The 14,600-nt window shown below is 41.1% G+C and overlaps 1 protein-coding gene across 2 annotated transcripts in view; it reads left to right on the top strand.

Annotated features, from left to right (window-relative positions):
- Positions 1-1,792: 1,792 nt before the first annotated feature.
- Positions 1,793-14,600, top strand: part of LOC6726041 (dorsal-ventral patterning protein Sog) — a 28,053-nt gene continuing 15,245 nt past the window's right edge. Inside the window, exons 1-2 of one of the 2 annotated variants that reach the window (XM_016172543.3) lie at positions 1,793-2,053; positions 9,001-9,816. In XM_016172543.3, the coding sequence (XP_016039423.1) occupies positions 9,522-9,816 (295 nt within the window). In that variant the 5' untranslated portion in view covers positions 1,793-2,053; positions 9,001-9,521. Of the gene's footprint in view, positions 2,054-2,297; positions 2,416-9,000; positions 9,817-14,600 lie in introns of those variants that run through there. The other variant, XM_016172541.3, reaches the window with a different exon arrangement.

Raw genomic sequence — 14,600 nt, 5'->3', positions numbered from 1 at the left:
TCCAAATCAATTTAATATGCCATTTGCTACTTATATGTGCACATCTTATGCTTATTATGTATGCTATGTATATATTATATGCCTGAAAATATTTGCATATGTAATTATTAAACATATATTTCTGAGCAGAATTATATCTGCAATGTCAAAAATATAATAATAATATTTAAGAAGAGTGTTTCAGAGTGTTTAGCTTCAAGTGCTATTTTGAATATTTTCAGCACAATCAATCAGTAGCTTATGACATATTTAATACACATATTTATACCACTTTCATATTTATGAATATATATTATTTATATTTATATATTTATTTCTATTCAATGCACTTTTGTGCCAGCGGAGCATTGCCCAATTTCCATCGAAATCGCAGCGATTTTCGCGCTTCTCGCCAATTTCCATCACGTCGCAGAATCGATAAGTCGGAAATTCAGAAACTCAGAAAAAACAGAAATTCAAAAAGTCGGGACTGTGACTTCGACGTTCGATCGTGACAGAATATGAATTGAAAGGGAAACCAGATTGCTGGCACTTGGACTATGGGTATGGAGATAGATGGCAGAGGTACTGGGCCTGTCCATAAGGTTGGATCCCATTGCGATGGTGTGTGTGTGTGTGTGTGTATTCATAGTTACACACATTCCCGAGCCGGTGAAAATGTTCTACACAACTTTGCTATGCGAGTGACTATTTTTAGACGTCCAGCACGAGCACTTGGCTGGCAAAAATGCAGTAACAAAAATAAATAACTTGGCCAACAGTTAGTTAGTTGTTGTGTGGCATTTGTTGTTTGCCTCGCCCCGCCGCACATTTTTTTTGATGGATCATCGCCGTCGTGACGTCAGCAAATGTTGTTTGTTCGCTGCAACGAAGGCGCAAAAATATTCGGCATATTTGTGTTGATCCCTAGGCGTCTCGAGTTTCAAAACCCTGAGAGCCCGAACGTCATGAAACGTAATGGATACAGCTCCTTCCGCCTGGCCACATCCACGGCACTGTGGGCTGTCCTAGGTTAGTTTTCACTGTACTCGAGTCGAGTGGGCGAGGCCAAACGCCTCACTAGCCGCCAACCAAAAGCTTCTGGCTTCCACGGGAAGACAGCGAAAGCCTCTGAAATGCCAAGCTGCACTGGAAAAAAAAAACAACTAAGTTAAGTAGTTGGTAACTTTTGTAAATATGTACATGCATTGGAAAGTAAGGAAAGTAAAATAAATTCTTAATATAACTAAATATGCTTACTTATGTAATAAAACCATTTAAGCTTAAAAGTGTTAAATCTTATGTTTGAAAAGAAGTTCTTAATTATTAGAAAACTCAAAAGTATTCATTCATATTCATTGCATTTTTATCCTGAAAAGTGGGAACGGAATTGCAAACTAAATGAATAGAATGAGATAATATGATAAATCACCGTTAGTTTCTAATAAAGCTACTAAGAAAGCGTTCTATAGATATCTCCAGGAACCAAATGTGTTCGAAACTCGTAATATCTTAGATCCTAACGTAATGCTCTTGGAAATGGCTTTCTGTGGCTACACATACACACACACATGGCTACACAGCGCAGATTTGTCGCCGCCGCGGAGAGGAGAGAAGAGGAGAGGAGAATCCACTTGGAGCCCGTCTATGTCTATTTTGCGAAGGGGAGATGGTGAGGTGAGCGATGCGGCGAGAGTGGGTGGCGACACTGGGAGCGGAGAGTGATGACACGAAAGAGAGAGAGAGAGAGCGAGAGATCGAGTGAGAGAGCGAACCGCTAGGTCTAGATCTAGGTCTATATGATTATATGCTGAAAACTTCAGTTTGTCAAAGATCGCGACGACCGAACGAACGACGCTAGAGAAACGCGCACCGAAATCGATGACCAATCCAAACGATAACGATTGCCAGGCCGCAGGAGTCATTTCGAAAATTGCGCGCGCGTTTTTGGCGACGTATTGCATATAAATCATATGTATATGTCCGCATATATGTATAAACGAAACGAACTTTTGGAACTCTTACCCATAATCTCGATATTCTATTTCATTGTTTCTTTTTTTTCCTGTGAAACGTATGTATGTGCGCGCGTCTGTGGAATGGTGCAATTACAGTCGTAGTTATTGGTTTTTAATGAACCTCTTAAATTGCCATTGAAGAACGTGAAAAGTGCCCGAAAGCGAAACGGAAATTATGCTTTACACTCATGATTATTAGTTGTGGAAATTGCAGCTTAAATCGCCATTAATCGACACACACATATGGGCGTGGGTGAATCGTTAAATAGTACTCATAGTGATTGCACTGCTACACTGCGTTTCGGCATGTTAAGGCTATAAGCTATAACCATTTAACAGAATTCTGCTATTGGAACATAAATAACTAAATAACACATAGCGACTTGGCAACGAAGTGCTAGCTCTTGAACAGATGAAGGTAATGATAAGATTGTCTTATGCGATACAATTCTGAAACGCACTGTACCTGCAGTACCTGAAAGCTCTTTCCCCTCTGGATTATAAGTCCGTCACTTTCGGTTTTAATGATCGCATTGAAATGGAATGTCATCGACCAATTTCAATTCCAATTCCAATTCCATTCCGATTCCGATTCCGATCCCGACCCAATATCGTCGAGATCGGGGCGACACACGCCCCAAAAACGAGACAATTACCCAGGAATGGGGCATGATTTCTTTTATTATTACTGTGTTTAGATCGAATCTGACGCCAAAAGGGCGACCAAAAAAAAAAAAACAAAACAAAAAACAAGACAAGAAAAAACGTAATCACAAAGAATGGGTAAAATCAATCGAACATCGATTCGATGCGGACCAGTTGCAGAACGGTAAAGGGGCAGATCGTTGGATAGCTGGGATAGATAGACAGATATATAGATATATAGATAGATAGATAGATAGATAGATCGATCGATCGATCGGGCGGTCGGGCGAATGATGAAATTTCCAGAGCGTTTCAATAGCAACCGGCAACGGAAAGAAAAAGCAACGGCGACCGACAACGAACCATTTACAATTCCAATCGAATGGCAATTGTTGTCGACTTGCAGCATGATTCAAATCGAGGGCGTGGCAGAGGAAATGGGGCGGGGGGTAAATACCTAGATTGCCGCGATACTCGATGACGCAGCCCAGGTACTCTCGATCGCTTGAAAGTCGCCAGATACTCGTAGTATCTAGCGACAGTGATGAAGAGTTTAACTGCGCTCGGGAAATCCATTATTATCATGCCACTGATATGATAACCAAGCATTGAAATGGCTAAACAACAATCTGTTAGTTAGATTGTGTGGTTTTATTTCTACCATTAAGCTAAGACTAAAACTTCCATCACTTAGTTCAAACTTCAGCTTGTCACAAGTCCCATTCCGACCATCAACTGATCAAACAATCGATCGACGGATCGTTTGAGATTGTTTGATCGTTCGATGATCGCGATAAGAGGAAGAAGAAGCAGCGGAAGACGAGCAAAACTTAACGATGTTGGCCAGTTGGCTAACTGCGGTTTTACTGCCACTTTACTTGCTGTTTTGTCTGGCAAACAAAACATTCGCACACACATGACACACACACGGCACACATGACGTATACGCGATATTTTTGGCCTGCTCTCGCACAGAAACAGCAAAACGTAGGGGTGCGAGCGGGACGGGTGGACTGGCGAAGGGAGACAGAGCTACACGAATCTCTGTTGCTAGGGTGGCACTTTGTATGTGGGGGGTTAGTCAGCTTATAAATAATGGAATTTCATCTAGGTGCCTTCTGAGGGCCGCAAACTATGGTGAACTTTCGTACGATGGAACCTCAGGAAAATTACTCAATCGAATCGCACAGCATTTCCCGGAAATCTCCCATTTCATTTGATGCCTTTTACGGGTCTGATCTCTTTAGATTTTTAACTAAGCACTTTGAACTTAGTACTTGGTCTCTTTTCCATCGGTTCGCTCTTAATTCGTCCACTGTTTCTAACTGGTCCACATAGATGTCTCAAATGATTGGACCTTCTGGCTTCGATGACCATCAAATCAATTGCATGTGACTGCAGTGAAATAGTACTCAACCACACACGCATAAGTGCATATTTATGTAGTACACTTGAACAAATTTTGTTGAACAAATAATTAAAAACGAAAAAATACTTTCGGCTGTACGATTTTGTGGAAAATACAAATGTTTGCAGATTGAAATACTTCAGTATATGATTTTGCCATATGTTTATTACCTTGACAAATATAATATAATATAATTTCCTTTAAATAAATTAAATTTCTCATAAATTTTTACAAGCTTTTGGCTGTTTAAACTATTGACACATCAATATTGATTCATCAACATCTCCGTACTGTTTGTTGAAGTCAAGTAAGTGCATTTTCTCTCAGTGTGCGCATACTTTCTGGGCTGTTATGCAGTCAAAAGCCGTCACTTTGCCGCTTCTGTTTCATTTGATGTCTTTCTGTGTGCGTTTGCCGTTCGCCATTTGCCATTTGCCATTTAAATGAATGCAGGCAATTTTGCGCTGGTGGCGATGTTGTTGCTGCTGTTGTGATTCGCTTTTGATTGGCATCCAATTTATGATTGACAGTTACATTAGAAACGTCTCGGAACAGCAAACAATCGGAATCGGGGGCCTACCGCAAGATCTCGCCAAGATCTCGCATCTCGAAAAAGCATCGCCAGCCGAAGCATCGAAGAGCAGAGACCTTATGGTCGGATATCGACTTAGCTCACGCTTGTCAATCAAGCTATTAAATAATTTACAAACAAACACACACGCACACACACACATAGATGAGCACACTGAGAATCGAATTTATGAACTAACGTCTTGATTTACGTAGTCTTCGCTGGCTGAATGCGGTTTGAAGCTTTGACACCTTGACGGGCATTGTCAAAGAGTTTCACACTCAGCGGCACTCGCACACACCGGCTACTGTTCTATCGGATTACGCGGCGTATGCGCAATGCGGCCCGCGCGAGAAGCGATCGAGTATCGAACTGCCAGCTAAGGCGGCAAGTGGAAAATGCAGTTTATCAGTTAAGTCACTAAGTCAGTTAGTCTAGTCAGTTAGCCAGTTTGTCAGTTGGTCAGTTAGTCGCTAAGTCGGCTAGTCAGCTAGTGTGTCTGTCAGTTAGTCAGTTAGTCAGTTAGTCACTTAGTCAGTAAGTCAGTTAGTCACTTAGTCAGTAAGCCAGTTTGTCAGTTAGTCAGTTGGTCAGTTAGTCGCTAAGTCGGCTAGTCAGTCTGTCAGTTAGTCAGTTAGTCAGCCCCCACAGAACAAAGTTGTCTGCCCGATATAGGCCACAATGTGGGGCTGTAAACAAAACTTGAACACTCGACGGAGCACTGACATAACCGCTCTGCAATCGACTGATAAGAAACTGCTATAAAATGTATATAGATACATATTTATATATATATATATATGTATGTATATATGGGCTTGCAATTGCCTGGTAGGTGGGTGCCGTAATATTAATTGCCAATGAACCGCGAATGGAAATGGGAAATGAATCTGGCCATGGAAATATTATTTTGATAAACTAGTAAGCAGTAATTAGTTGTAAATAATATTTATTTACCAATAGTAGTAAGTAAAGTAGTGAACCAATTGGAAGTTAATACTTACTTTCAATATAATTTTGCTGTTTTTATGTGCTTTATAATTCGATTTCCTAGTTCATCGTGACCTTCGGGCTCTCGCTTTTCTTTTGGGCCGTTCAAAGTACAACTTGGCCGGAAAACAAAAAGAACACACACTTTTCCCCAAAGGAAAATGCCCACCGAGCATTTCCACTGGCATACAAAGTGTATTTGCCATCGCTGAGTGCGCACAGATTGTTCAGATATACTGGGCGACTATATGGCAATATGGCTATATCTTTGCATGGACATACATAGATATAGCTATGCTGTGTGTGTCATGTTGCTGCTATGCTGGCGACGTTGACGCCGACGCTGGCGTCGACGTCGGCAGAGCTAGCTAAAACTACATAAATCAAAGGAAAAGCATTTTTCTGTTTTCTGATCGTCTAGCTGAAATTTGCTTTTGTTTTTTTTTTTTCGGTTCATTTATATTTCTCGCAGTCGTTTTTCTCTTTGCTTTTCTTGGCGATTGTTGATTGCTATCGTTGTTGCTATTGCAATGGCATTTTGTACGCATGTTTCAGACATTTAACATTTCGTTTTTTTTTTTTTTTTGTTTCTATATAGACAAGAGACAGATATCGTTCATATACATACATATAGAGGCAGGTTTTTTTTTTATTTGTTTGCGGCGGGGCCGTGAGGCCAAAACATTTATAGGAATATTTCAAATTGCAGACGACGACGCCTCAAATGAGGCTGACAAAAGGAAAAGCGACAAAAAAGCCAAACATAAATAAAGCTGAAGGGAAATATAAAATTGGAGGTAGAGCAGGCGAGATACCCTGTAATTTGGTGGCCATAATATCAGGGAAAATGCCCATTAAAATGGTGCTCAAGTGCAGCAAAGAAATTCATTAATTTATTAATTAATTTATGAAAATTATTGAAAAATGCATTATTTTCAGTCGAGTGCGTCGTTTTGAAGAAAAAGTCCTGCGGCATTACTCGCTTTTCTTTGATGTTCGCCAACGTGAAAACACATCACTATCAAAAATAAATATTCCTATACAATTAAATGGCAAAGCTACCTGAACTTTTTCCATATATTTAAATGTATTAAAAGTCGTGAAGATTATGCCATTACGATCTGGTTAAATATAGCAAGGCAGCCAATTTAGATGGTTTTTATCTTATTTTTATTATTTTTTTTTCTAATTGGAGATCAGCCGAGAGATTTAGGAAACCCTGGACCAGTGATGAGTATATCAAATATGAAATTAATGAAATTTGCGGCTAAAAGCCAAAGCGTGTTGTTTGCTTTTCCTTTGTTGATGCCGTCTATTTTGGTGCATATTATTTCATACGCCTTACATTCTTGGTGGCTTCGATTTGGTTGCTTTTAATAAACCGAAAAAAACTATTTTAATATGTTTTATTTATACTTAAAATGTGACACAAATGATTGTTAACGATATTGCGAGATGTTATGTGTGGCGGCATGATAATAAAAACGCAACTGAAGACCAAAATAAAGTAGAGAAACAAATCAAAATGAAATGGAAAGGAACCAGAAACCGAAAGCAAACCAATTAATTAGCGAAATCCCCTTGCAAAACCGCAGAAATTTTGTCACATACCATATAATACGTATATATATATGTATGTTTTGGATCGGCAGCTCCAATTCGAATATTTCAGCTTGTCATATTCGCGCGCATTATTTATTAGCAATACTTAATATATAGTTGACGATGGCTCATTTTTTTCGCCTCTTCTGCTTTTTAATTGCTCTCACACGTGCCGCCTGCTTTTTGTGTGAAGAACACTTATACCCATGATGATATCTGGTCTGGGCGATGATGATATGTGGAATGTTTCGGCCATAAAGGGACGCGCTGCGCCGTTTTAGCCAACTGATGAAGAAGTGCCTCCTTTCCTGGCGAAGATTCGCAGAATGGCAGGCAAATTCCTTTTCGTTTAATCAATCTTTTTGTTGCAGGCCGGTTTTGTTTCGTTGCGTTTAGTTAACTTTAGTTTTGGTTTTCACGATTCTGGGATTGTCGACTCTCCTGCGAATTTATCGCACTTGACACTTTTTCGTGGAATTTCACTATCTTTTTTTTTTTATTCAGGTACTAAAGTGTACCTTTGTTTGGATGGAAAACGGAGCAACTTTATGGGAATATTGGATTATTGCATTATGCATTGTAATTATTTGGTTTTTTCATTCAAACAAGCAAGCTGGAAAAACTATGTTTAGAATATATGTTGTGAAATTTAATCCATTTTTTTTGCAAGTGAAAATTTTATAGGATATACTTTTATTTTCAAATATTTTAAAAACTCTACTTTTTTGTTTACATGTTCAGATTGACAGCATTGCACGCTGAGCGGAGTTAGAAAAATACAAAAGTATTTGCAGACTTCGAAAATATTTCGAAAATACTTTCTAAGAAGGATTCAGACGCGAGGAGTTTCCATTTCGTGTTTCGGATTTGAAAAAATGGTTGAATGGTGCCCTTTTTGATTGGCCAAAAAGGCCGGTTGCGAAAGAGAGGGAAGAGCGCGAGAGGCAGAGGGAGATAGCTAGAGAGGCATTGCAAAAAAAAAAACTAAAGTAGCGAACCTAATGTAACTAAATAGTTACTTTCAATATAATTTATGTTTTTTTGTATGGGCTTGATAAACCTAATGTAAACATATTCTATAATTTTTATTCTTCTTCTCATTGATTACGTCTTGTTAAATTTTGAATAATAATATATAATATGAATATTAAATGGACATGCATAATTATTATTCATGTAATAATGTGATTTTAATTTTACACGATGTAATAAAATGTAAAAAATTGCAATCACGGCTTAGTGTACATGTTTACATGTATTATTATTATTATTATTATTTAAAGCAGCTGTTGAAATCATTAAAGAAAATTATTTAAGAGAAGAATCATAAAATCTAAATTGTTAAAATATTAAACAGTCTTATTTTTGCCTGCAACATGTTGCTGCCGATCGTTAGATGTTGCTGCTGCATGTTGACGCTGCATGTTGCCGCTGCATGTTGCCGTTGCATGTTGCCGCCGCTTGGCAACTTTATAAACACGGAGCGGATTCAGTCGTTCAGGTTCAGTCGCTCTTGAATTGCGTGGGATTGCACATCGGTTGTTCGGCTTTTTGGGTTCGGCATTTAGAGAGATACGATACGATACGATCCGATACGATCCGATCCGATCCGATACAAAATCAAATTCAAACCGCACACTCCCGATCCGGTCGCCATATACACGGCGGCTCGCACCGCCAGCTATCTAGTAGATAAAAAGTCGCCGAGAACGCAGAACGCATATAGCGAAACGCCAAAAAAGTCGCGTTGTCGTAATCCCTCATCCGAGATCGACTCTATTTTCCAGAGCAAGCAACGCACTAGTGCTAAACCATAACTGTATATCCTAACTAAGGAAAACTAAGTCTCGAAACTGAAAACGAAAAGCGCAAATTTATGCAGCCGCCAAATAAAAACAGTAACCAAAACACAAAATACAAAACAAAAACAGCGAATCAAATAGTATAAAAAAAAGGAAAATAAATGAGGAATACAAACAGGCAAATAGAATAAATCCAATAAATCGGCGCGCGAAACTCGCGTGTGTTATCTAATCTGCAAGAGAAGTACAAGAATCGGGTATAGAATCGGTTCTATACTATATCTATACACCTGATATATCTATATCCATTGTGTGTGCGCCAGTGTGTGCGTGGCGACCTTTGTTTTTATATATTTTTTGTTGTTGTTCATACTGTGAAACGTGCTTTTTACAAGCCGGTCGTTCAAAATACATACTACAAATCCAATCAAATCAAATCAAATCAAATCCAATCAAATCAAATCATATACACATACATATCAGTAATAACAAAAAAACACATAAACATGGCCAACAAGCTGAGGAAATCGAACGCCATCGAATGGGCCACGGCCACCGGCACAGTGCCGCTCCTGGAAAGGAGCTGCTGCCACAGCGCGGACGCGCCACTGGAGCCCCAAGCGAACAGAACCAGCCACAGAGAACAAGCCCCCATCCTGCGCCACCTGAGCCAACTGAGCCACCTGCTCATCATCGCCGGACTGCTGATCGTCTGCTTGGCGGGCGTGACGGAGGGCCGCCGGCATGCGCCGCTCATGTTCGAGGAGTCCGACACGGGCAGGCGGTCCAACCGACCAGCGGGTAAGTCACCTCCAACTATTCCCAACTACCATATCTCTATCGTATCATATGTCACCAGCACCCATTAGCCGGTGGGCAAACAGAAACAGCGCCGGGTCGCTCAAATAGTTTGGGATTCTGTTTATCAAAGGCGGGGCAATCACTAGTTATAATATTCCAAATCAGCAGCAGAGTTTTTAATAAGTTATAAAAGCATATTTTGAGTTAGGAACACTAATTTATTTATCAGTGCTTAATCTACTTTCAATCGCACAACCTTAAAACTAGTTAAAATCTTTAGTTAACTTAGTGATAGCCTGTTGCTTTCGACATTTCTACCTCCGCTGCGATTGCATAAGTTGCCAATGCCATTGCGCATACGCCGTGTCGTCTATATGGCTATATGGCTATATGGCCGTGTATGGTGCGGGGAAATCCCCGTGATCGCAGGTAGAATTCCAGCCGGTGCCGAGGCGGGACCTGCTCGCACCTCTAATCCCGCCAGGGTTTTCGGGACATGGGATATTCCCGACGGCACAGCATAGCCCACACTCCCTTTTCTTTTTTATTGTTGTGCCCAGTTTTAATCCGGAAAGCGGGAATTCCCTTCCGCTCGCTGCCTGCACTGCGCTGCGCAGACGCGTCGGCGTCCGTAAGCCGCTTACCAAAAAGATATGGGTATAACCAAATGGATGCCTATATAGACCATTGGACCACTTATGGACCAGGGACCATAAAGCGGCACCCAATTGCAATTTGTTGCAACTCACACGCTTGATTAGCTGCATTTCCTGTTTGGCCCCCAATACTCCCTACACACACATACCAATATGTTATATATGCATATATAATATGCATGTGTATATTGCATACTATTATGTTCCCAAGTTGCAGTTTTTTTTTTTCCTTTTTTTCCACTATTTCTTTCTTGGTTCGCTGCCGTTGTTGCATTTTCAATTAAAAACAGATTGCGGTTTACGCTGCAGCGACTTTGAAACGTTACTCGGCTTACACACAAAATGCAGCGCGAGTAGTAATGATGATTAACAGGTTGTGTTAGGGCTTAGTTGATTCGCCGTAGATCCCGGGATTTGTGCCGGAACCGGAACGAATATCGAATATGCAACAGGCATACTGCAAATCTTAAAGTTAATCGGGCAGATCTATAGCTAGACAATCACAACCCACTAAGATAACTTGCAAACTAAGCCAGCTAGATGGAAACACTCTTTTGCCAGCCTCATCTTCCAATCTCCGCTGTCGTTCATCAAAGTTTCGCCCAAATCGTTGGTCGTTTTCATAATGCAGAAACGGCGAAATGAGTTGAGCACGGTAATTGGTACGGGCCACGATCGTGGGCAATCGTAGATGGCACACTTTGACGCCCACGCGCAACTTGGCTTGCATCCTACCCAATTCGGCACCCACTTCCCGCGATCTCTGTTTATACAAAGTCTTAGCATAATTTAGTCGTTATATGGCCGCGAGCCCCCAGACCCCAACCACCAGCAGACACACTTATCCGCCGTCGTAGTCGCAGTCGTAGTCGTCTCTCGTTTTTATTTTTAAAGAATGAATGAATGAAAAGCCAACGCACGGGGCAGAGTAGCAACAACTACGCCAAAACAGTTCTTTTTTTGGGCGTTCGCTGTTTTTCTCCCATTCCCCTCCACCACCACTAGCTTTTTTTTTCGTATTATTATTATTTTTTTTTTGCTTTTGGATTCGGAACCCAACTGGTGGCTAATCAAACGTCAAAGACCACGCAGACAGAGCCAGCTAACTACCAGCCAATTCGTTTTGTTCATTTCGCATTTAATTTAACTGATTAACAAGCTGACCGACCCCTTCGCCATCCACCATCCACCGTGCTCCATCCACCGTGCTCCATCCATATCCAACCATACATATACCATTCCCATCAGCTACCCACGGTGCCGCCATTCGTCAGCATAATTCATTTATTCAACTGTCTGCCGCCCAGTTAGGTGTTAAAAAGTTGTTAACTTATTTTTAATGAATGCGTGTAAAAACACAACACTCACACAGCCAGGCAAAAAGCGAAAAAAAACGGAAAAAAACGAAAAAAGCGACCGACAAAAAATCCGAAAAAAGGCAACGAAAAAAAAAAAGATCAAGATGTGGTGGATGTGCCTACAACAAGCCGCCGGCAACGGCAAAAAAATCGTTCCGTTCATTTCGTTTCGTTTCGTTTTGGGATCTCGGCAAACATATCATGATCAGCGGCGGAAAACGAAACGAAACGCGAAGAAGATGGAAGAAGCGGGAGCTGCATGCCCAAAACCGAAGCTTCAGATACACTAACGCTCAGATACATTTCAGAATTCAGTAGGCACAAAACTTCAAAAGCAATACCATTTTCAGTTAGATACTTCGGTACTTAGATACTTCGATATTTCGATTAATTAACAATCGATTATTAATTATAGAGCTTGCTGATTATATTTTGAGAAATCTATAGCCACTTTCATTGGACTTTAAGCCAGGGTAGCCAAATGGTGGGGTCGGCACGAAACACGTTAAGAAAGAGCGATCCAGGGGCGTGTTCCAAGGGGGAGTCAAAGCCAAAGCCATAGCCAAAACCAAAGACTGTCTGACGTTTGTTTGGGGCCGTCTGCGACAGCCACCCGAAATGAGCCACCGTCGTCGTTGTCAGTCGCATGTCAGCTGGCCAAAGAGGGGGACTTGGGACTTGGCCCGGTCCGGAGGTGCCTCCAATGGCTGCGATGGCATCAATCCCTCTTATGCCCGATCCCCCGGATCCCCCAATACCAAGCCGCCACGAGGAGGCAACGGTGCCAGGCGAAATGCAACCAATTTGTTGCATTTGCCACACAGACGCGTCGCCGCAGCGTGTGGGCAGAGGAAGCACTTAATGCCCACAAGGTGTCAAATTGCAGAAAACTCCGCTTCGCCCACCCCGAAAAAAGCCAACTCATAGGAAAAACAAAAAGCAACCAACCAACCAAGAAAACAGAAAAAAAGGCAAATCAGCCTATGTGTCTGGCGTAAATTAATTTGGCCAAGAGCGTAGGCAAAATAGATACGATACGATCTCATTGAATCGAATCCGTAGGCTCCACGCCGTTTCCGTTCCAATGAATGAAGTTGCAATTTGATTGAGCCAGCAAAAAGAAAAAAAAAAGCAACGAAGATATAGAAATAAATGACAGGAAACCTAAAAAAGAGATAGGCATTGCCTTAGCCGAGAAAGAGACGGACGTATGGTGAAAAGTTGACAGCTAATAACAGATTTGCGCTGGGCTCCTTCTTTTTTTATGGGCGCCATCCATCTGCATCTCTCGGTGGCAGTGGCATTTGCCATGCCTTTCATTAGCACATGCCGCATTCTTGCCATGCATTAATTATCAAGGCGCAATCAGCGCCACATGCCCCCTCCATCGCCTAAAACCCCCCCTAAAAAGCCCCATCTCAAAGGAACCACCTTATCTCGGGCCTTTCTCTAAATGAGAGATGCATTCGCACGCATCATCTAAATTGCGGATCGCTGATAGGCGGACTCTGAGAAGCGCACTGAAGGTTCTATCAGTGGCCGAGCATCAATTTGCCATTTTTCTGTGTGTATTTTATGATGGGGAATTGTGGGGGGATTGGGGAATTAAATTCAATGGTTCAACAAGAATGGCGAATCAACTGGTTGATTTATTGAAAAAACCTCCACAAATAAGCAACAGCATTGTTGATTAAAAACAAGAAATCAACAACACTCGAAAATATCGCTTTGAATTCATCAACAACATTGTTGACTGTTTCAACAACTCAACAACACTCAACATTATACATGGGCTACCCAAAAACAGGCCTAAAATGCATTTAATTGAAACACAAAAAGCACTGCAACTCATATATATAGTCAAAATATCTCATAGATGTGCATCGCAACCCCTTTGATGAGCATTTCAATGGCCAAGGCAAAAAAATATAATGAGTAGGCTGCATATTATTCGAATCGAAATTTTTTGGCCAACACTAAATATTTCGTATGAAAATTGCTGGCAATTTTTGCCGCCAAACCGAACCATTGGCAATTGGGCATGCAATTGCATAGCTCGACAATTAAATCTACCCTTTAATAGTCGCACATGGGGCAAATCTTTTGGTTAGCATCTAGTTCTCATTTGATTTTATGTCTTTTTTTTGCCTTTTTTCGATCTTTGCGCTGAAAACGCCCACCAAAACAAGAAGAAAACCCAAAAATCGCCCGCAAATCGCGTGTCGCGTGACGCGTTTTTGCCGGTTGTTGTTGTTGTTGTTCTTGTTGCTTGCTGCCCATTCATTGCAACCCCAAAAAAAGTACGAAATACAGAAATAAAAATAAAGTAAATTTAAAATACAAATAAAATAAAAAAGAATACATCCTCAGCATATTTGTGCAACTTATCAGCGCATTTAAAATTAGCTAGCAACAAGAACAACAATAACGAACACCGCCAACCTATTCGGTTGTTGTTGTACTTGTTGGTGTAGTTGTTGTAGTTGTTGGTGTAGCTGTTGTTGGTTTAGACATCTGTGCGGGGCAAGTCGCAGTCGCGTGATTTGGTTTGTAAATGGGAAGGAAGGCGAACACGAATACGAATGGCAGTGGGGTATACTTGCGTACATACGTATGTGCAATATACGTATACGTTATATGTCCATGGTGGCGGGGTGCGGCGAGGGGTTTGTATGAAAAATGCAAAAACTAAAACCAAAAATAAAAATAGTCATTGAAAATGTTTACGGCCAGGACGGGTCCTCATTGTTGTTGTTGTTGCTTGCCGCCA

Source organism: Drosophila simulans, chromosome X (assembly GCF_016746395.2).
Source record: "Drosophila simulans strain w501 chromosome X, Prin_Dsim_3.1, whole genome shotgun sequence".
In the NCBI taxonomy this organism is placed as follows: Eukaryota; Metazoa; Arthropoda; class Insecta; order Diptera; family Drosophilidae; genus Drosophila; species Drosophila simulans.
This window is presented reverse-complemented; position numbering and strand designations above follow the sequence as displayed.